This window comes from Erinaceus europaeus, chromosome 1 (genome assembly GCF_950295315.1).
Source record: "Erinaceus europaeus chromosome 1, mEriEur2.1, whole genome shotgun sequence".
NCBI lineage: Eukaryota > Metazoa > Chordata > Mammalia > Eulipotyphla > Erinaceidae > Erinaceus > Erinaceus europaeus.
The window spans coordinates 21,959,963-21,983,606 of record NC_080162.1 but is presented as its reverse complement, the minus strand read 5'-3'; the positions used below and the strand labels follow the sequence as shown (position 1 = coordinate 21,983,606).

General features: G+C 44.5%; 1 protein-coding gene and 1 long non-coding RNA gene across 2 annotated transcripts in view; one reads left to right on the top strand and one right to left on the bottom strand.

Annotated features, from left to right (window-relative positions):
* EIF4EBP2 (eukaryotic translation initiation factor 4E binding protein 2) overlaps positions 1–15,531 on the bottom strand; it is a 34,892-nt gene extending 19,361 nt beyond the window's left edge. Inside the window, exon 1 of the mRNA XM_007524143.3 lies at positions 15,087–15,531. Within this exon, the coding sequence (XP_007524205.1) occupies positions 15,087–15,231 (145 nt within the window). The 5' untranslated portion in view covers positions 15,232–15,531. The remainder of the gene's footprint in view (positions 1–15,086) is intronic.
* Positions 15,532–15,707: 176 nt separating this feature from the next.
* LOC132541737 (uncharacterized) lies at positions 15,708–20,988 on the top strand. The gene is made up of 3 exons (XR_009552836.1): positions 15,708–16,036; positions 17,382–17,452; positions 19,768–20,988. It is a non-coding gene; the product is annotated as an uncharacterized LOC132541737 (long non-coding RNA).
* The last annotated feature ends 2,656 nt before the right edge of the window (positions 20,989–23,644 follow it).

Sequence of the window (23,644 nt, the reverse complement as noted above, 5' to 3'; positions counted from 1 at the left end):
GTGCATGGAGATGGCATGAAGCTCTGCTGGGTGACCTCTACAGCCTTTTTCTTAAAAAAAATAAATAAAGTGTAGGGGAGATAATGTAATGGTTATGCAAAGAACCTTCCATGCCTGAGGCTTCAAGGCCCCAGGTTCAATCCCCAGCACCACCATATGCCAGAGCTGGGCAGTATTCTGGTCTCTCTTAAAATGTGTTTTTAACATGTGTATGGGGTAGGGAGAGAGCATAGTAGCCATGCAAAAGGCTTTTATGCCTGATGCTTTTGAAATCCCTGGTTCGGTCCCTGGTACCACCATAAGCCTGAGATGAGTGGTGTTCTAGTAAAATAAATAATGTGCATGTTTTTTTAGTTTTCATGTCTGGATTTCAGAACAAACAGAAGTCTTTAGCTATAGATTAACATTACATGTTTAGAACTTGTCATCCCTTGGTGGACTGGGTATTAGGATTAATCTAATACCTTGACCCAACACTTTCTCGATGTTTTTATTAGTAAGGTGAAGAGTAAAGCTGAATTAATTTGATGAAGAATTAGGAAGAGGGAAATAAACAAGAGCTTTATCTTTTGATCTAAAAACTAGTAACTTTCGAACAACAATAGTGACTAAAACAATAAAACAAGGGCAACAAAAGGGAATTAAAAAAAAAACAAACACCCTAGTAATTTTCAAATGGCAAGAAACAAGAATGCCAATGAATGAGGCCCAAAACTGTGACTGCCAAGATGCTTAGTACAGAAACAAGATCACTCAAACACAATGCCCTTCAAAGACCAGGTAGCGGGAGTTGGGCGGTAGCGCAGCTGGTTAAGCGCACATGGCGCAAAGCGCAAGGACCTGAGTAAGGATCCCAGTTCGAGGTCCCGGCTCCCCACCTGTAGAGGAGCCGCTTCACAGGCAGGTCTGCAGGTATCTACCCTCTGCCTTCCCCTCCTCTCTCCATTATCTTTCTGTCTTATCTAACGACGATGACACCATTAACAACTACAACAATAAAAAACAAGGGCAACAAAAGGGAAAATAAATACAAATTAAAAAAAAAAAAGACCAGGTAGCTTGATTTGAAGTACAGAGTACCAGGTAGAGTACTCACATTACCATGCTTGAGCACCCAGGTTCAAGACCTCCAGTCCCCACCTGCTTGACGAGGGGGAGAAAGCAGTGCTGCAGGTGTTTTTCTCCTAGCCTTCTATCTTACCCTTTATTAAAGAAAAATGGGAAATAGTAGCTGCCAGAAGCAGTGGAATTGTGTACTAGTAACAAGCCTCAGCAATAATCCTGGAAGAAAAAAAAATATATATATACACATATATATATATATTTCACGTATTAAGCTATGTACCTAAGAAATTGAATAAATTTGAAATAAGTCAGCTAGAGAAAGTCCACTGTAATATGGCTAGCTGACAGTAGTTAGAATACTTTAACAAAGAAAACATAAAATTCCACTTAACTCCACTAGAGACAGATAGAAATAGCCTGGGGGTATAAATCGATCTGCCAATGCTCATGTCAGACCTCCTACCTTTTGTACCCCCAAAAAATTTTGGTCCATACACCCAGAGGGGGAGAAATATTAGGGGAAGATGACTAGAGGGCTCTGAAAACCCAATTCCATCAGGACCCAGAGAGAGAAGAGGAAAAAAGGACCTTAAGATAAGTACATATAGTACTAAGAGCAAAGATCCAGGTTCAGGCCCCTGGCTCTCCACCTGCAGGGGGATGTTTCACAAGCAGTGAAGCAGGTCTCCAGGTGTCAGTCTTTCTCTCTCACTTTCTGTCTCCCCAGTCTCTCAATTTCTCTCTGTTCTAGCTAGGAAAACAAAACAAAACCAAACAAAACCAAAAAAGTCACCAGAAGTGGTGGATTCATAGTGCCAGCACTGAGCCCCAGCAACTGGAGGGAAAAAAAAAATCTAGGTAGAAAATATTCGATTAAGTACCTTACACAATGTCTTCTTTAGGGCTTTCTACTTCCTTGCTGGTGCTCATCTACCCCCTATTTCACATCCCTCAATCACTCTAAGTCCAACTGTGTCAGATAAAGTAAGGATTACAAAAGCTGGATAAGACCAATACACTGGCACATTTAATGATGGCCCTTTTGGTCACTACTAGGCCACCCCTTCATCTGGGGCCCTAGTCCGGGAATCCTTGGATTCCCGTATAGATATGATGGGCCTAGACCTCTAACAGATCACTCCACCATCACCGGTCATCTCCATCAGGAACGACATCATAAGCCCTCTTGTGGGCCTCTACAGGACCTTACCTTCAATGCAGAACAATAGCAGAAACTGCCCCATTCTCCGAAGGGAGGGTGGCTGGGTCAATACACTGCTACTTGAGGAAGACTCCTGAAATGAGTGCAGCCTAGAATGTTCCTAGATAGGACCACAGACTGTGAGCTCAGACTGACAGGGATGCAGAGGTTACACAGACTCCTGTGCTAAATATGAATACACACGGGCCTGAGGTCAGATCGATGGGGTTTACAGTTAATGGTATTTATATACTTTCCCATATTTGGGAGCTTCTCTCTGCCCTTATCCAGCTTCCTAGTCCTATCTCTAACTCTGACACCATCTTTCCAGACAATACTTCTAGCCCTCCTGCATGTTAGCTGTTGGGCTCAGGCAAAAAATTAGTAAAGTCATGGGCCCCTTGGAATATGCCTAAAATAGATTTCCCAGCTGCTTCCAACATGAAGACTCCAAATTCCATCGGCTCTACTTTTACCTTTAGGTTCCTGTTATTAAACAAACTGTTCTGCTTTATATCTTAATGCTTTTTCAGCCACCAAGTTATAGATGTTACCATGATGCCAACCTGGCTTCTCTGAGCCACAACCCCACCAATATTTCCTGAAACCCCACCTCCCCAGAGCCCTACCCCACCAGGGAAAGACAGAAACAGCCTGGGGTTATGGATGGACCTGCCAATGCCGATGCTCAGCAGAGAAGCAATTACAGAAGCCAGACCTCCCACCTTCTGCACCCCATAAAGATCTTTTCATCTATACTCCCAGAGGGGTAAAGGGAAGTTTCCAATGGAGGGGAGGGGATATGGAACTCTGGTGATGGGAATTGTGTGGAATTGTAGCCCTCCTGTCCCACAATCTTATCAATCACTAACAAAAAATTTGTAATAGATATGTAATCAAAAAGAAGAAATGGGAAAAATATATATACAGACAGAGAGACAGTTACAGAAATACCAGTCAACCCATATCTGTGACTGCAGGGAGATTCCCTGCAGTTTCCAATGCAGGGAACAGGGGCAGAGAACTCTGGTGGTGGGAATGGTGCAGAATTGCACCCATTACTTTGTAATTTTGTAAATCACTAATAAAATAAAAATAAATAAATAAATTCTGTTTAACTAAGACTACTACTTTTAAAAAATATTTATTACTTTTTGTTGTCCTTGTTGTACTGTTGTAGTTGTTACTGATGTCATTGTTGTTGAATAGGACAGAGAGAAATGGAGAGAGGAGGGGAAGACAGAGAGGGGAAAAGAAAGACAAGACACCTGCAGACCGGCTTCAGCGCCTGTGAAGTGACTCCCCCACAGGTGGGGAGTTGGAGGCTCGAACTGGGATCCTTACTCAGCTCCTTGCGCTTTACGCCACATGCGCTTAACCCACTGCGCTACCACCCAACTCCTTAACTAAGACTACTTCTAAGATTATGATTAAATGTGCCCTTATGCACAAAGATAGCTTGAAATAAGAGTCATTAAATAACTTGGCTAAACTGCATAGCAGAAAGAGTAAGTGACGAAACCATGTAAGATGAATTCACACCCTCCAAGCAGGAAGGCAGAGTGTAGCATCAAACAGGGCTTTTTGCTTCAAGGGATTTTTCTCTGTTGAAGAGGAAAATCTTTTCTCAGAAAACCCTTAGCAGACTTCTCCCCCATATCTTCTTTTACCAGAACTGGGTCATATGTCCACCAAAAAAACATACTGGGTAAGTTATTATATGCTAAAGGAAGTCAGCAATAGATATGCCCCAGGGCTTGGCACACTGCCACCATTAAAAAATTAAGACATCGGGGTCAGGCAGTAGTGCAGTGGGTTAAGTGTACATGGCGCAAGACTCAAGGACCGGAGTAAGGATCCCGGCCCCTGACTCCCTACCTGCAGGGGGGGCTGCTTCACAAGCAGTGAAGCAGGTCTGCTGGTGTCTATCTTCCTCTCCCTCTGTCTTCCCCTCTGCTCTCCATTTCTCTCTGTCCTATCCCACAATGATGACATCAATAAAAACAATAATAATAACCACAACAATGATAAAAATAAGGGCAACAAAAATCAAATATTTTTTTAAAAAATTAAGACATTTGTTGTAGCATGTAAGAAAAGACAATGAGTACTGGCTTGAAAACCAACAGTACCAGTCACCTCTATGTTTAATATTTACCTAAATTACATTAAGTATTAACTTAACCACAATATGTTCCATCGCTGGGGAGCCATAGACGACCCGAACTGCCCCTGCGGCTACAGACAGACAATGACCCACATAGTCAACGACTGCTACCTCTCCAGATTCAAAGGAGGTCTCGAAACTTTACATCAGGCTCAACCTGATGCTGTTGACTGGCTACGGAAGAAGGGCAAACGCTAGAAGAAATATGTTAAAAGTTAAATTAGGAGAATGAGAAGGGTTTACATAGTAAATAACCCACATCTTTCATACCAAAAACTGCTAACATGTAAAACTAGACATAGCATTAAATCATGTTATTTATAATTTCAGAGGTAAAAGCTAAGCCTTTACAACTGCTTTCTTTGGGCATATATAGAATGGAGATAAAACAGAAAGGCATTAGAGTGTTTTATTTTGCTATTAGTCTAGTAATAGTTGCTATTAGTCTAAGTAATAGTTGTCAATTTTATAGGTATAAAAATAAATGAAATGGAGAACAAAATAAGACTGCCCCTTTTGAAAATAAGACTGCCCCTTTTGAAAGAGAAATTGAGGGGAAGGAGAGACAGATACCTGTAGCACTGCTTCATTGATCACAGAGCTTCCCCCCTGCAGGCAGGGACTGGGGCCTTGAACATGGGTCCTTGCACACTGTAATGTGTGCGCTCAAGCAGGAGCATCACCACTCGGACGCTCTGATTGCATTTATCTTGAAGACATTATGCTAATTCAAATAATTCAATCACAAGAAGTCAAATCATGTATGACTACATCTATATACAGTCCCTAAAATGGCCTAAGTCATAGACATGAGAAACAGATGCCATAGGCTGAGGGTTGGTGGGTCATGGGGAATTATTGACTGTGGGTAGGAAGTTTCAGTCTGGGAAGATGAAAACAGTACTGGATGACGGCAACAGTTACAAAACAACACAAATATATGGACACATTTAAAAGGTGACGCCAACATACTGATAAATAATAAGCCAAGTCTGCTGAGGCAGCAGGAACTACGAGGAAGGCAGGGAGGGAAGAAGCAAGTCTAGAAACTGAATTAAAGAACAAAGCACTCAGAATATAACTTCAGCCCCACCTGCAGGGGAGGCGCTTCACAGGCGGTGAGGCAGGTCTGCAGGTGTCTATCTTTCTCTCCCCTTCGCTGCCTTCCCCTCCTCTTTCCTTTTACTCTGTCCTTATCCAACAAGGATGGGATCAATAACTACAACAATAGTAACTACAACAAGGGCAACAAAAGGGAATAAATAAAATATTTTTTTTAAAAAAACATATAACTTCAGTACTCCATTAGGAATTTCTGACAATATTCCATGTGCTTCATGTAAAGGTTCACCAAGAAATCACAAACAGATGCCAAATAAACAAGCCAGTGCTTCTAATGCACTCACTCGAGATCATCCCCCCCCATCTCGCTTTCCTCCCCTCAGTAAGGGAAAATACAGAAATAACATAAATAGAAAGTAGTTGACTAGATTTTTACTCTTTCAAGCTGGGAAAATGATAACAGGGTATGTGTGTGATCAACTGGATTAGAGCACATTCATGAATGAACTTGAGTTTTACATATCTGTTCTTTATGGAGACTGGATAAAAAAGTAAGACACCTAGCAAGCAGTGTCATGTGCCTCAGGGAAAATGCGAAGCTGCCTGATGCTGTATCCTCCAGGGAGGAAGGCGGTGGCAGTCAAAACATATTCAACATGTGCAATCATCAAGTTCCCGAGGTGCTAGTAAAACCAGGAGGACAAATTCTACCAGTAGGACACAAACAGACCCTCGAGATCTTACAGCTTAATGACTCATGTATTAAGGTAAGTAGAAGGTATTCAAAGTCTGTGGAAAGTCAATCCCACTCTCCTTTGGTCAATTCCAAATCTCAGTAACTGGGAACAAAGATTTCTAAGACATTAATGTCAAAGAGGGGCTAGCCAGCCACACGTGACAGCCATAACTAAACACACACTTAAGCTGACAGGGATGCTGATAATGAAGACTACTCAGAAGACAGAACGTTAGAGGGGCCTTACAGAGTCTCTGGCAACTGTCTAATCGTTTGACAGATGAAGAAATTAATATCCAGAGAAGACAAAAAGCACAGTATGTGTATAGGGTCACATTAATATGCTAAGCAAACCTGACTTGAGTCTTGACTGCAAAGTGAGTTAATCTCACATAAATGCCAACTGATTTAAAATCTTTTATTTTGGGGGGTGGGTTGGGATGAGGGGCCCAGGCTCTTTTTTTTTTTTGCCTCCAGGGCTATCACTGAGGCTCGATGCCTGCACCACAAATCCACTGCTCCTGGAGGCTATTTTTTTCCCTTTCATTGCCCTTGTTGTATTTTATCGTTGTTGTGGTTATTATTACTGTTGTCAATGATGTGGTTGTTGTTGGATAGGACAGAGAGAAATCGAGAGAGGAGGGGAAGACGGGGGCGGGGGAGAGAGACACCTACAGACCTGCTTCACCGCTTGTGAAGTAACCCTGCAGGTAGGGGGCCGGGGGCTCAAACCAGGATTCTTAAGTTGGTCCTTGAGCTTCGAGCAATTTGCATTTAACCCGCTGCGCTAGTCTGGGGAGGGGGGGCGGTGCCTGGGCCAACTTTCATTCTGATATAGAAACAGAGAGGGAGAGACCAGAGCTTGGAGCATTCCCTGGTGACATGGCACTTGCATGTCATGTCAGGACTCAAACCTGGGTCCAGGACATGAAAAGGCAGACACCCTACCTGGTGAAACAGCTACCCACCTATGGTTCAAAGATGCAGGCTCAATCTCCCAGGCTGCTAACTACCCTGGGTCATTTCTTTCACTTAGATGACTGAACCTCTCTTAATAATGCTAAAGAACTATAGAAGGATCATTGTTATATCTGTAGAAGGAAGAGAGATTCAAACTTGATTCACACCAACCTTCCTCCCAGGTTTACTGCTCTTGTGCAGCTCTGATTTCAAAAATAAGAACAATGTATATCTACCAACATCTTCCACCTGTACTTATATTAGTTAGGACTCTATATCAACAAAACCAGAAAGAAGGAAAAGTCTACTGGAGACTACCAATCTACGTCACTTTTTTTTATAAACCTTTTTTTTGTTATTGTCTTTAATATTTATTGGATAGACACCCAGAAATCAAGAGAGAAGGGGGTGATAGAGAAGGAGAGAGACAGCACAAAGCTTTCCCCCTGCAGGTGGGGACTGGGGGCTCAAACTTGGGTCCTTGAGCACTGTAGCATGTGCGCTCAACCAAGTGCACCACCACCCAACCCCCCCCCCCCAAGTCACTGTTTTTTATCTGTTTCCTTTTCACACTGTTTCCAGAATGAGACAGACCAGAGACTGATTCGTTTCAATGTAAAGCTGTCAAACTATAACCAATGTTCATGGCAAGGTGGCACGCTATCCCAGTGAGCTATTAGGCTGACACAATTACAATATTTTAAAAAATTGTCTTTATTTATTTGATAGTCAGAAATCAAGATGAAAGAGAGATAGACAGACAGACAGACAGACACACCTGCAGCACTATTTCACCACTCAGGAAGCTTTCCTCCTACAGGTGGGGACTGGAGGTTTAAACCTGGGTCCTTGTGCATTGTGACATATATTCAAACAGGTGTGCCACCACCTGGCCCCTCAACTATGACATTTTAGAACGAAGAACCAGGGCCAGGGACACAGCTCAAAGTGCTATAGTGCAGGGTATTTATCCCCGAGGCCCCGGAAGTTTCTGCTCCCTGGCACTGCATTATGCCAGAGCTGAGCAAAACTCTGGTTGTTCCTTCTCACAAAAAAATAAATAAATCTAAATGTGAACAGAAGAAGTCAATTCATGTACTATGGGGGAGGGCACAGAACTTTGGTGTGTGGTTTATATGCACTATGTGTGGGTGTGAATACACTCCTGAAATTTCTTATAATTATGTAAATACTATTAAATCACTAATAAAAATATAAAAATGAACATAAAGCATTTTAACAGAGTAAAAGAAACCCCACCACATGATCATCTCAACAGCTGAAAAAAAAATGTAGCTGATAAAGTCAAACACCTTTTCATAATGGAAACAACAGGCTAGCAGTAAGACAGAACTATAAGGGGGAAAAAAAAAACAAACACAGACACACAGCTAACATCTCACTTAAAGACTGGATATTTTGGGGCCAGGTGATGGTACACCTGGTTGAGTGAATATATTACAGTGCACAAGGACCCAGGCTCAAAACCCCAGCCCCCACCTGTGGGGGAAAGCTTTGCAAGTGGAGAAGCAGCGCTGCAGGTATCTCTTTCTCCCCTTTCCCTCTCGATTTTTGGCTGTCTCTATCCAATAAAGATAATAAAAAAGAATTTTTTTTAAAAGACTGGATATTTTCCCTTTAGTATTAAGAACAAATCAAGAGGGAGTCAGGTGGTAGGGCACTGGGTTAAGTGCACATGGCATGAAGTGCAAGGACCGGCGTAAGGATCCTGATTCAAGCCCCGGCTCCCCACTTGCAAGGCAGTCACTTCACAGGCAGTGAAGCAGGTCTGCAGGTGTCTGTCTTTCTCTCCCCCTCTTTATCTTCTCCTCCTCTCTCCATTTCTCTCTATCCTATCCAACAACGACAATAACAACAACTACAACAATAAAACAACAAGGGCAACAAAAGGGAAAAAAATTAAAGAACAAGTTAAGAATGCTTTGACATTTCTGTTCAACATTGTTCTGAATGTTCTAATCAGGGAAATTCAGCAAGAAAAAGGAATAGAAAGCACACAGAATGATAAGGAAGAAGTAAAACTATCTGTAGTCACAGATGACATGTACTTTGAAAATCCCCAAGACTCTACAATTGAATTGTCTTTTCCAGTTAACTTATCTTTAAGGCCATTAAAACGAACACTTTCTGTTCATCAGAATATTTGTCCTACACAAATTATGTATTGAGGTGGAAACAGATGCCTGAGTTTGGGGGCTCAAGCTGTGGCTGAGATAAGGTTAAGGTCTTTAACCTTTACCAGTTGCTGGGTATTAAATTTAGGAGAGATAAAGTTTCAAAAGACATCTACTCATGAGTTGAATAACTGCACATTTCAGCTACCTTGTTTGATCATACGGAGTAGCAAAATCCTTTTAAGGTCATCACTGCAGCTTTGCAACTCCAGGATGACTTTTTCAGGTAGAGAGACAGAGACAAAGAGGCAAAGTGAGAGTGCAAAAGCAGCCGGGGTTCAGGCTTAAATGTGGGTTGCACACACGGCAAAAACCAAAATCTTATAATATTAATTTACTCATTTACAGTCTTGATAGTCCAGATTAAACAGTTCTGTCATGGGAGTTGGGCAGTAGCGCAGCGGGTTAAACACACGTGGCGCGAAGTGCAAGGGCCTATGTAAGGATCCCGATTCGAGCCACTGGCTCCCCACCTGCAGGGGATTCACCTCACAAGTGGTGAAGCAGGTCTGCAGGTGTCTTATCTTTCTCTCCCCTTCTGGCTTCTCCATCTCTCTCCATCTCTCTCTGTCGTATCCAACAACGACAACATCAATAACAACAATAAAAACAAGGGCAACAAAAGGGAAAATAAATATAAAAACATTTTTTTTAAAAAAGTTCTGTCATTCACCTGCAAACTATTCTGCCCAATCTCTTGCTCTTAACCAGATAAACTAGCTTTCCTCACATCACCCCAACTGCTCAGCCAATTTTTGCATGTATGCAGTATCTCCAAATAGTGATAGACCCACCCCTCCTCTAAGACTGTCTTTAAGCCTCCAGTCCTCAAAAACTTTGTGAAAGAAATATCCTGGTAATGCCCATTCTAGTGTCTTCACTTTCATCCTTCCTTATTTCACACACAGGCCTCTGGAGAGCTCAAGGCAGCCGCATGCAGCTCTGCTGACAGCCCTGTCTTCTCTCCTCAGCCTGCGTCTGGCTTGGGGCACACAGGCATCCCACCCCACCCCACATACACACATACACTGCTATGCACATCCTGAGGAAGAAAACTGATCTCCCCGGGCTCAGGACTCAGTTCTTTGTGAGCAAAAACGCACGCAACATAAAAGCTGAAGTACATCTTCTCTGACATACACACACACACACACACACACACACACACACACACACACACACATACATAGGCAGCTGGTGAATCTAAGACTAAAGCTCATTTCCCACGGACTACAACACATGTTGATTCACGTGACGTAAGTAAATGCAAAGTAAGTGTTTCATTTTTTTTTAACACACTTGTCATGTGCAATGTTGAAGTCCTTTGGTTAACAACTAAAAGTAAAAAGCCACATCTATACTTTTGTTGGTTCTGAAGTTTATGGCCTACAATAAACTAGAAGTTTTGTGGCAGCCAGAAGCTGGCCTTCCCTCTCCGCATCTACACACGTTTTATTCACTTCTCCCAGGAGTGAATTTCAGGAGCACTCCCCCCTCCCCAATATTCTTAATTTTTTTTTTTTTTTCACAGCTCACCCAACTGGATTATTTCCCTTCTTCCAGTCTTCTCTACTGTATTCCCAAATTCTTCCAAAAGCTTTCAGGTAATTCAGCTTGAATGAGTCAACCACAGCAATTCTAGCTGGCAGAGAGGAAGCATGAGTGAGGTATGAACCACACTTCAGACCATCACAGTTCTCTTAGTAGGTTCTTGTATGGCCACAGACTACTTTTCCTCAGCAGATGAAGTGTTACACAGGAAAATAAAGACAAACAAACAAGCAAACAAACCCTCTGTAAAAGCTCCTAGTTTCTGTTCATATCCCAGAGCAGAACTCTCTGAGAAGACAGGAAGATAGTTCAGAATTTAGATAGCAGAATCACGTACCTTCTCCACCTGAGTGAGAGAAGACTCATGTTAGATACTACTCCACAGATGGAAAAAGCTTCTTGAAACGTTTGCAAGCTTCACTGTCCCAGAAAAATACACATCTTAATACAGTGTTGGCAAAACGATTCCTATTCCATGACACTAGTGGAACACACCTTGCACCCTAGTTGTGAACCCAGATCCTGATCCCTACTCTCAAACATATTTAAAAATATATACATGGGGGGGCAGGTGGTGGTGGTGGTGGAGTATCCAAAGTTTCCTGAAGTTTGAGAAAGGAAATCCTTCCTTCCTACTAGCGAGTTGCAGTATAAGCCTCCTATCATTGCCCTAGACTTAAAAGTATGAAATATGTTTGCACTGGACTCAATATTAAGTTTTCATTCTAGAATTTATGTTTATCCAAGGCTTAAGGAATAGCTAAAAGGACAGAGTTCCTGCCGTGTCATGTGTGTGTGTGACTTCAGTTAAGAGTCCGACACCACATGGAAGTACCATGTGGCTGAGGGCAGCTCTGGTACCTTACTGTCTGTCTCGCTCTCTCTTCCCCTCTCCCTCTCTGAAAAAGCAGCTTAAGAGCAAAGAAATGCATGCATGAGGTTCAGACTAGTCAAAAAGTACTGAAGACTTCTTTAAAGTCCACCCACATAGAAGCCCTCCCTAACAAGATTGTAAGGCCATTCAGAGTAAGGATGGCATTCTCCACTTTTGTGCAAAGCACCACACTGAGAAAAAAAAAAAAAAAAAAAACTCACTTAAAATACCTAACTAAGCACATTAATTCAGGTGCATTAAGTTGCTCAAATAACAATATTCTTCCTTTGGTTTGGGGAAATAAAATTTTAAAAAGGGAGATAGAGGAGGATGTGACAAAGAGATGAACAGACCATCTGAGTGGAAAATTCCCAAATAGAAAAGTAAATCAAGTACTGATATCTAAACAGCATTGCATTAATCACAACACAACAATGATAATATCTAACGGCAACAGTGCTAGCACCTATGAACACGTGTGGTAAATATCTGTGTTAAAAATCCGAAGATTACAGTGTGTTTCACCAATAAATGCCGGCTCAATATAACAGATGAGCTAAGAGAACATGATAAGTATTTAAATTTGAAATAACAAAAACCGTGTGTGTAGAGACAAGTATTTGAGAAAGGAGTGCTGGGAGGTAGGGTAAGTGGATCAGTATTTCTGGCAGAATCTTCCCAAGCATTTAGGAATGAATCCAGACTATGAGATAGGTTCCTGTCTTTAAAGCAATGTTTAAAAATCACCCTTATTTTAAAAGCAGGGTAACTAGGCCCTTTGAAAGGTGCTAAAGAGGGCCCTCTGTGACTCCTCCTCCAGGGGAATAGTGTAGCTAAAAGTTGACTTTCTGCCCCAAATAAACCGGAGTGCCTATGTTTCTGTGACATGTTCTGAAGTACAAGTGCTTACTGGTCAACATTATCAAGAATTCTGGACGAAATAATAAAATCCCTTTCTATCATCTTTGGATCCACTTCTCAAAAGCCATCAGTTCAAGACAATTACTACTGGCTTGTCAGAAAAGTCAAGATGTATTTTTGCATCGGAAAATGTCCTGACTTTTCTAACAATCCAGTATTATTCTTATTAATCCAGTATTAATGCAGAGTCCAGGCATTGCACATGTACAATTTCACCACTCTGGGCAGCTTTTTCATTTAGAGAGAGACAACACGGCATCTCCCCATGTGGTGCTTGGGCTCAAACCTGGGCAGTGCACACAGTAAGGCAGGAACCCTAGCCAGTGAACTATCTCTCCGGCCTGGAGATGAGTCCATCTGGAGCACATTCTGATCTGCCAAAATCTTTCACAACCCAGAGATATCACAGCATGTTCCATGGCTGGACTAGAAAAGACCAGGTCAGGAGGGAGATTTCCTCCATGAGGTAAGTCACCTCAGAAGGGATACCACCGTTCCGCAGAGTTAAACTGTTCTTAGATACCAGGCCTCTACACATACTGACTTCTCCTGCCTGGGTCATTTTAAAGTGAGGCAGGGCAGGTGGCCTTCCTGAGTGGCCTGGCCAGATTCCTGGCTAAAACTCTCTCTCTTTTTTTTTTTTTAAGATTCTGTTTATTAATGAGAAAGATAGGAGAAAGAACCAGATATCACCCTGGGGCTTGAACTCAGGACCTCATGCTTGAGAGTTCAGTGCTTTATCCACTGAGCCATCTCCCAGACCACTACATTTTTTTTTTCTTTCTAAAGTTTATTTAGCCATGGGAGAGGTGGCTCAGTGGTAAAGCTCAGAACTTGAAAACTAAGGGCCCTAGCCCAGCATATGCTGATTCAGGGCTCTGGCCTTTCTCAGTTACTTTCTCTTGATGAAACAAACAAAAAACCCTTTATTTTTCAAGATACTCGAGTGCTGCTCAGCTGTGGCATACTGGGTGCTACAGGTGAAAGCTGGGGCCCCAGGTGTGCAGTCCTGCCGCAGGACTGCTGCATCCCTCACTGCCTTCAGGCAGACGCCGCCCTCCCTACCACCCCCACTTTCCCCTTCTGCTGTTATTTTTTGTAGCGCTCCCTCCCAGATTTCTATCCCTTGTTGCTGGCAAGGAGGTTTTCTTATTCTGCGGGCCTGGCTTGTTATTGTGCAACGATTCAGGGATTGCCAAGGGCCTAACTGCGTCCAATTGGTTGTTGGAGAACGGGTGAGCCCAACCCCTGGGAATCTAGCAATCTTGGAGGCTGAAGGTGCGACTGGCACCGGCCCAACTCTCTAGAACTTGGAGAGGTCATTTCATCACCAGAGGAAGGCAAAGCTCCGGTGTTAAAAAAGAAAAAAGTGTGGATCCTTTCCAACATCTAGATCCCCTCCAGATTGTGCTCTCGCGGTCTCTTCACTCTGGAGAAACGCCCAATCTGCGGGCAACCTTTGAGCTAGCTCCCTTTTCCTGGGATCAATTCACCACGTTTCACCTCTAGCCCAGTGTGGTTCCTGGTAAACAGTTCCTGGCCATGTATTTTGAAAAGCCAGGCCCGAAACACCCCTCTGCATTGCCGCTAACAGGATGCCCTCCCGGTCCGAGCGGGCGCCCCGGGCCACCCACCAGGCCCTATTCTTCAAGGCTGCCAACCAAACGCCGCCCCTTTGCCCTCTGCTGCTATCTGAGCACTTATTTTTGTCACCCTCTCCTCCCGTCTGGGGACTCCCGCAACCCCCATGCCGTAGGGCCTTGTCCGGTAAAGTCAACAACGCTGTCAAAGCAGGATAAGGCTGGGCGAGGTTTTCAGACTCCGCATTCCAACCTCCTCCTGGGGTTCTAAAAGCAGCACAACAAGTCTTTGCAAAGTCCCAGGAGTGGATGACTCTTCCCCAACTTTCTCCCCCCTCCTCTTTTTCCTAGGGCCTGAGAGTTAACTCCAAACGTGCACAAATGCACGACTTGCAACAGGCAGAAGAGAAAACAAATGCAAGCTCCATTTGCCCGAGGAGGAGCAAGAGGCGGCGGCGGCGGCGGCAGAAAGCCCGACCGAATGCGTAGACCTGCCACGAAGCGGGAACAAGGACCTTGTTTTTGCGCGCACACACACACCCCACCGTGAGAGGAGAGCCCCGGGCAGGCGGGCGTGCGAGCTGGAGTCGTGGGCAACAGAGAACGCCACGCGGAGCTTCCCGAAAGCAAATCTCCCCGGGCTCCGTGGAGACGGGCCGGTGGGAGGCCGGGGCTGCAGGAGAGCCGAGCCCCGCCGGGCGCGGACACGCCCTGAGTTAAAGGGCCGCGCGCGGCGGGGCTGCACGGAAGCCGGCGCGGGGCCCGGGCGCTCACCTCCCGGAGTGGTGGAGAAGAGCGTCCCCCCGGGCGTGGTGCAATAGTCATGAGGTAGCTGCGCGGCGTCGCTGATGGGCACGGTGCGGGTGGGGATGGCGCGGCTCTGGCTGGGCTGGTGGCCGCTGCCGGCGGACGAGGACATGGCTCTGGGCGCGGGCTCTTGGGCTTTGTCCCGCGGGCGGCGGCGGCTGGGCGGCCCGGGCTGCTCCGGTTCCTCTGGCGAGCGGAAGAGCGGGCGGGGCTGGACGCGCTCCGCTCGCTCCTGGTTCGCTTCCTCTCGCTCCCTCGTCCCGCTCCGCTCCCGCCGCCGCCCTCTCAGCCGCCGCCGCCGCCGCCGCCGCCGCCCGACTCTCCGGCCTCCGCCCGCAGTCTCAGCAGCAGCAGCAGCAGGAGCAGCAGCGGAGGAAGCGGCGACGACGACGACCGGAAACGGGCGAAGGCGGGAGCTAGAGGGAGTTCAGGGAAGTGAGTCGGCCGGAAGTGATGTTTTGCAGGGGGCGTGCCCACGCATAGGGGCGGGGCCTGAGCTCAAGGGGCGTGGTTACTGGCGCTGGGGCTTTGACCTCAGGGGGCGGGTCGCGATACTTGGGGTGTGTTTTGCCAATCATTTGTTAGCAGCCCAAGCAGATGCGGAAAACTGGGGCGGGCGAGGGGCGGCGGCGTGTTTTTGTTTTTGTATTCATTCAACATTACCTGAGTCCACTCTGTTGTCTATCTACCTAAAGAAAGTGTAATTTTACATTTCATTGCTCAGTCTTAAACACTGGCAATGCAATCATCATGTATTTTTTTAAAGCAAACAGCCCGCAAGTTTATAGCGTCCTTTTCTCCCAGCTGCCCAGTTATGCTTTCTGTAGGAGATCACTGGTACCAGTCCTCGTTATGCACACAGTACAACATAAAGATAGAAAAAGAAGAGGTTAGTTTACTGTCTACGCTGCAACTGGGTGAGTACTGCATTTGGAGAAACTACAGGGCAAAGTCCAGCGGAGAAGCAATTACAGAAGCCAGAACTCCTACCTTCTGCACCCCCAAAACAACTGTGATCCATTCTCCCAGTGGGGGAGAAGTAACAGAGGAAGAAGACAGGAGGGCTCTGAACTCAAGTTCCATCAGGTCCCAGAGAGAGAGGACGAAAAGGGGAGAGATATTTGAATGCCCTAATAGGGTTGTGTGGCGTGTGGCGTGTGGCTTGGCGTGTGGCTTGGAGAAAGGAGTGTATCCAGAAGAAAAAGGAGGCAATTATGTACAAATGTAGGCAGACAGTTGTAGAGATGATGGTTAACCCATGTCTACAACCTTGGGAGAACTTCGGTGGACTGCAATGGAGGGATCAAGGATTAAGAACTCTTGTGGTAGGAACAGTGTAGAATTGTACCCCTGTTGACATATGATTTTATAAATTAATATTGAGTCAATGAAAAACAAGATAAGAAGAGAAAACACTAAGCAGAACTTGGACTGGAGTTAGTGTATTACACCAAAGTCAAAGACTCTGGGGTCGGTGGGGGGAGAATTTAGGTTCTAGGACAGGATGGCAGAGGACCTAGTGGGGGTTGTATTGTTCTGTGGAAAACTGAGAAATGATATACATGTACAAACTGTTGTATTTACTGTCGACTGTAAAACATTAGTCCCCCAATAAAGAAGTAAAAAATAAAATATTTATTTATTTGCTATTGGATAGAGAGAAATTGAGAGGGAAAGAGAGATGGAAAGGGAAAAGAGACAGGGAGAGGCCTGTAGCCCTGTTTCACCACTCATGAAGCTTCTTCTCTGCCGGTGGGGACCAGGGGCTTGAACCTAGTTTCTTGTACATTGTAATATGTGCACTTGACCAGGTACGTTACTGCTTGGCCATAGAAAGCCCACTTTAGAACAGGTATATAGTTAGGTAAGAGAGCCTCACAGGCCCTAGGAGAGGGTCTCAGATCTCTAGGGAACTCCACGTGATATTTTGCAGACTTCTGCTTTTGGAAGCACTGGCACTTTCAACAGCAGGTTCAAGATGGAATTGAACAGAAAATGATGGGGACCACAGGCATTTCACAGGAGGACATTGAAGCTAAGAGATATTGTGCTTAGTTGATGAAAATAACTACTTAGCACCTTTACTGCTCCCAGTTAAGCAGATGCCTAACAAAGATACAGACCAGGGGGTTGGGGGGGGGGGGTGCACCAGGTTAATGTCTGATATAATCCCAAAATGTAACTGGGAATCTTGCTGCAAGGAACTGGAGAAAATGCTAGGGAGGAAGAAGCTGTTTTGTTTTGTGGTTTGCTTTTTTTCAGTGTAAGGAGGCACACTGGAAGGCAGCCAGCACAGGCGTCAAGCATCCCAGTCTGTATCCCCACCACAGGAGGTAAGGACATCTGGTTAGACAATTTTTAAATTTTATCTGTTTATTATTGGGTAGAGACAGAAATTGAAAGGGGGAGAGGTAGAGAGGGGGGAGCGAGAGGGGGACAAGTGGTGGCACACCTGGTTAAGTGCAGGATATCACCATGCACAAGGACCCTGGTTCCAACCTCTGCTCCCCACCTGTGCGGGGAACGCTTCCTGCACAAGGACTCTGGTTCCAACCTCTACTCCCCACCTGTGTGGGGAAAGCTTCATGAGCAGTGAAGCAGGTCTTCAGGTATCTGTCTTTCTCTCCCACCCTCTATCTCCCCCTCCCCTCTCAATTTCTCTCTGTTCTGTCAAATTAAAAAAAAACTAGAAAAAATAAAAATGGCCAGCAGGAACAGTGACTTTGAAGTGCCAGTACTGAATCCCAGCAATAACAAAAAAAAAAAAAAAGAAAAGAAAAGAGGGAGAGAGACAGAGAGACACTTGCAGCTCTACCTCAACACTTGTGAAGCTTCACCCCTGCAGGTGAGGACCAGGGGCTTGAACTCAGGTCCTGTGCACTGTAGTGTATGTGATTAACTAGGTGTGTCACTGCCTGGCCCCATTTTGTAAATGGACAATAAGGATTCATTCCCACTGTGTTCTCACCTCACCTAATTTTCTTTTCTTTTTTAAAGATTTTATTTATTAATGAGAAGTATAGGAGAAGAGAGAGAGAACCAGACATCACTCTGGTACACGTGCTGCTGGGGATTGAACTCAGGACCTCATGCTTGAGAGTCTAATGTTTTATCCACTGAGCTACCTCCTGGACCACACCTCACCTAATTTTCTTCCCTCTAGACTTCAGAAGAAAACTTTAAAAATATTCCCTCTTTACCTTTGTTTGGGGATCAGCAAACTTTCCTGATAAAAGGCTAGAGGGTAAATATCTTAGGTGTGGGAAACCAGCCCTGGATAAGTAAATAAATGAGGGCAGTGCCAGCAAGGTGGCAGTCATGATTCCATTAAGGACAGAGATGTATTCTGAGAAATACTTTGCTAGGCAGTTTTGCCATTGTTTGAATTTTACAGAGTGTTCATATACAAATCTAACCAGTATAGTCTACCACACATCTAGACACTCTGGCAGAGTCCTTGGAGCCACCGTCATAAATGTCTGTGTCTCTGGCAGAGTCCTTGGAGCCACCATCATAAATGTCTGTGTCACCATCATAAGTGACACATGACTGATTGTGTTTACCAAAGCAAATGACTGGCTGAATTTGGCCTGTGGTTTGCAAATGACTACTTTGGTCTATATTGCCCAGTAACCTAACACATACTTAATTAGTGCCTACTCTCTGGCAGGCACTTTAATTTTTTTTTTCTTTTTTAAGTTTTTATTTATTTATTTTCCTTTTTGTTGCCCTTGTTGTTTAACATTGTTGTGGTTATTAATGTCGTTGTTGTTGGATAGGAAAGAGAGAAATGGAGAGAGGAGGGGAGGACAGAGAGGAGGAGAGAAAGACAGACACCTGCAGACCTGCTTCACCGCTTGTGAAGCGACTCCCCTGCAGGTGGGGATCCAGGGGCTCGAACTGGGATCCTTACGCAGGTCCTGGCGATTTGTGCCACGTGCGCTTAACCCGCTGCGCCACCACCCGACTCCCGGCACTTTAATTTTTAAGATTTATTATTTTTATTTATTTTTTTATATTTATTTTATTTATTTATTCCCTTTTGTTGCCCTTGTTGTTTTATTGTTGTAGTTATTATTGTTGTTGTTGTTGGATAGGACAGAGAGAAATGGAGAGAGGGAGGGGAAGACAGAGAGGAGGAGAGAAAGATAGACACCTGCAGACCTGCTTCACCGCCTGTGAAGCGACTCCCCTGCAGGTGGGGAGCCGGGGTTCGAACCGGGATCCTTATGCCGGTCCTTGTGCTTTGCGCCACCTGCACTTAGCCCGCTGCACTACAGCCCGACTCCCAAGATTTATTTTTTTAATCTATTTATTAGAGACAGAGAGAAATTGAGAGAAAAGGGAGAGATAGAGAGGGAGAGAGACAGAGAGATACCTGCAGCCCTGCTTCACCAGTATTACAATGAGCAAGCACCCAGGTTCAAACCCCTGGTATACACCTGCCCAGTGGTGGAGAAGCTTCACAATTTTGAGACATTTATTAGTATAATCAGAAGTTCAAAAATTGTAAGTCACTTGGGTGTCCCTACCGCAGGAATGCTCTTCTGTCACTCCAGTATCCAGCCATCTGAGTTCCCCAAATATATCCTTTCTCCTTCCCCTCCACTTAGCTGATGCCTCTGTTCCCTCTGGTTCTCTTTCCAAGGGGCAAAGAGAAGCTGGTCCCCACCCTCTGTAACGAAGCCACCCATCTAGATGACTATCTTCATCGGGATAATTGCCCCTTTAACTCTGTGTAGAACATTTCCACTTCACAAAGCACTTTCAGACTATTATCTCACTTATGCTGAACCACAGCCCTGAGATGGAGGCAGGTTGCTTATTCTACTTATTTTACAGATAAAGAAGCTCCAACTCAAAATTAATATGATTTCTCTAAGGTTAGACCCCAGGGAGATGGGTCAAATGCTATAGCTTTGGACAGGCCATTGTCTGTGATGTATCCTCCTGAACCACTGGTCTTCTGCATCATGAAGACAGCAAAGTCTTCATGGGCTCCCACTCCTTATCGTGTTTGGTGAATTCCCAGGGGGATGAGCAGCATCCGGTTCTTGAGTTCCTGCAACATAAAAGGCTTAATGTGTACAAAGGTGATAATAATCACAGATAGCTTTTATAAGCATCTAGGCTGAGTCAGTGTTGTCCTGAGCCGTTTAAAGTTCTTATCTCTAGTACTCCCAACTGCTGTACAAGGTTGGCACCATCGTGACTACTTTACAGATGATGAAGCAACCTTAGAGAGGCTGGCTTGGTTCAGCTTGCCTGTACTGACTCCTTAGACATTTCTCTAGTCTGCCCTTGCGGTTGAGGACACTCACCATACACAGGTTTCAATATTAGACCCACTTTAGTTTAAATGCTAGCTCTCTCACCTGCTTGCTGTATGACCATGAACTCTGAACCTGGTCTGTCCTCTGAACAAGAGGAAAAGAAAGCTCTCACTCACAAAATGCACTTTTATTTTTTTGCCTTCAGGGTTATCACTGGGGCTCGGCACTTTACTACTAATCCATTGCTCCTGATGGCCATCTATTTCCATTTTATAAGATAGGACAAAGAGAAGTTGATAGGGGAGGGGAAGACAGAGGGGGGACAGAGAAATATAGACACCTGCAGACTTGCTTCACCACTTGCTTCAGTGACCATCCTGCAAGTGAGGAGCCAGGGCTCGAACTGGGATCCTTGTGCTGGTCCCTACGCTTTGCACTGTGTGCGCTTAACTTGGTGTGCTACTGCCCAGTCCCCCCAGAGTGCATTTCTGAGGATGAAATGTCAGTGGGAATTCTGGGGAAGTATCTAGCTGGCCTAAGAAGCTGCCAGGAGCTGCGAGATGGAGAGAAGGGCAGGAAGGACAGAGGTATGTGAGACTGTCAGGGATGTGAGAATTCTAGTTTTTTTTCCTTTGCAATGATGGAATCTGTGGAGTCAGGTGGAATGATGCCAACAGTCTGCTTGTAGTCTTCATAAAATGAGGTGTTACTTAGGCATTATGAAATACTTCATTAAAGTTATTTTTAAACTTTTACTTGATTTTATTTTCCTTATTTATTGAATAGAGACAAGAGGAAGTTGAATGGTGGAGGAAATAGATATGGAGGGATAGAGATAGAGAAGTAAGAGAGATAGCTGCAATACTGCTTCATCATTTGAGAAGCTTCCCTCCTGCGTGTGGGGACCAGGGCTTAAACCTTGGTTCTTGCACTGTAAATGTCTACTTCATCTGGTGTGCCACCACCTGGCCCCTAAAGTCATATTTTTAAATCAGTCTGTTTCAACAATTGTAGTTCCTATCTTTCTCCCTCTCCATGCCAATATTTAGTTGAAGATTCCTCTTGATACAGTTTTCCCTCTTCTCCGTTCAGCTTGCAGGGTGAAAGTGGGCAGTGTGTTCATGCCATGTCAACAGAACATGTGCTGCTTTGCGTGGCTTGAGCTCCAAGCAGAGAGAGAAGACGTTTTTTAAACTGAAATGTAATACCACCCCAATAGTGAAGGGTTTGCCATACCCTGTGCCAATCACAGCCAAAAGGCAAGGTGCACAGATTGTTCAAAGCCTGGGAGCTGAGAGTGGGTGTTCCCCAAGTTGATACGAGATGCACTCTGCCTTGGAGAGCTTTGGTCCTCTCTTGGGTGGAGGCTGGAGTTTTCAGTGGGAATCCATTCATGATGACTAGGTGCACAGTGTTGGGTTCATTGTGGAAAGTTCTTGTGCAGTTAATGGGGATCTGATTCTTTAGCATGGTTTGGAAAAAACTACGAGTTTCCATCTCTCTATCAGCTAATTCATTCACATATCTACTGAACCCAGTTCTGGGTTCCAGAGTGAATAAAGGCAGACCTCACAGATTTTCCATCTAAATATAGGACTCCCCTCTCTTGTTGGCAACTCCTTGAATCCAGGGCTTGTGGCTGAATTTTAGATGAGCCTATTCATCCGTCCACATGGAATTATACTCAGAAACTCTGAGGTAGCAGTGACTTGCAGTGTGTATAGAAGTGCATCACTTCTTTCTTTCATGGCTCTCATTGCTTCTGAAATCTTGAATAAGGCCCTCTATGGGCTCATTTTGTCTTCTGTCTTTCTTTCTCTTGCTCCTCGGTTTCCATTTGAGGAAATGGACCGGGTTTTCTCCCTTCTCATGGCTTTTGCATATGCTATTTCCTTTACTTAGTTGTTCTCTGTTTTGAGCAGATTTTAAAGTGATCCTTCCCTCCTTGAGGGTGTTCAGACCTGTAACTTGCTTCCAATTAGCAGAATATGGCAAAGGTGATGGAATGCTCCTCCTGTGATGAGAGAAAGTTTTGTAAGACTCCATCTTGCTAGCAGACTCATTCTAAAACCCCCTTCCTTTCTTCCTGGTTTTGCAGACACAAGATGTCACATGAAGATGAATCCTACCAACTGAGGTTGCCAAGTTGGTTTCAGGGGGAAGAAGGGGATGGCAATTGGCTGAAAAGGTGGGAGACAGCCAACAGATTTTGGTAGCAGGATACTGTTACTTTGGTAGTGGCCATGGTGTAATAACATAATTTTAAATGATGTAAAATGACTTCTAAAACATATAGTCTTAGAAACTGTGAACTCAAAAAAAAAAAATTCGGCAGCTTGTTCTAATATGTGGCTAAAGCTGTGGATCACTGAATCAATCACTTTGAAATACCAAGAAAATGGGAGTCGGATGGTAGCGCAGCGAGTTAAGCGCAGGTGGCGCAAAGCCCAAGGACTGGCATAAGGATCCTGGTTCGAGCCCCTGGCTCCCCACCTGCAGAGGAGTCACTTCACAGGTGGTGAAGCAGGTCTGTAGGTGTCTATCTTTCTCTCCCCCTTTCTGTCTTCCCCTCCTCTCTCCATTTCTCTCTGTCCTGTCCAACTACAATGACATCAATAACAACAATAACTACAGTAAAACAAGGGCAACAAAAGGGAAAATAAATAAATATTTAAAAAATTTAAAAAAAAGAAATACCAAGAACATAAATGGAATTCGCATAGGAGGTAATTGATATTTTTAATTTACAAGTCAAATATTTATTATATATTTCTTAAATATCTATGTATGCTCATAAGTCATTATTTATTTATAAGACAAAAACTGACCTCATTTTTCACTACAATTAGACCATTACTGCACATTTGTCCAATGAGATTTAATTTTTCTTTCTTTTTTCTAAATATATTTATTTACTTGTTACTGGCTAGAGACAGAGAGAAACTGAGAGGGGGAGAGGATAGAGCAGGAAAGTGACATTGAGACACTGCAGCCCTGCTTCACCACTTGCGAAGCTTTCCCCCTACGGGTGGGGACCAGTTGTGGAACCTGGGTCCTTGTGCGCTGTACTGTGTGTGTGGGCCCGATTTATTATTATTATCATCATTATCATCATTTTATTTGTTAGGAAAGAGAGAAGTCAAGAGGGGAAAGAGAAATAGAGAGAAAAGAGACACACCTGCAGCACTGCTTCACCATTTGTGAACTTTTCCCCTGCAAGTGGAAGCCAGGGACTTAAACCTGGGTCCTTCT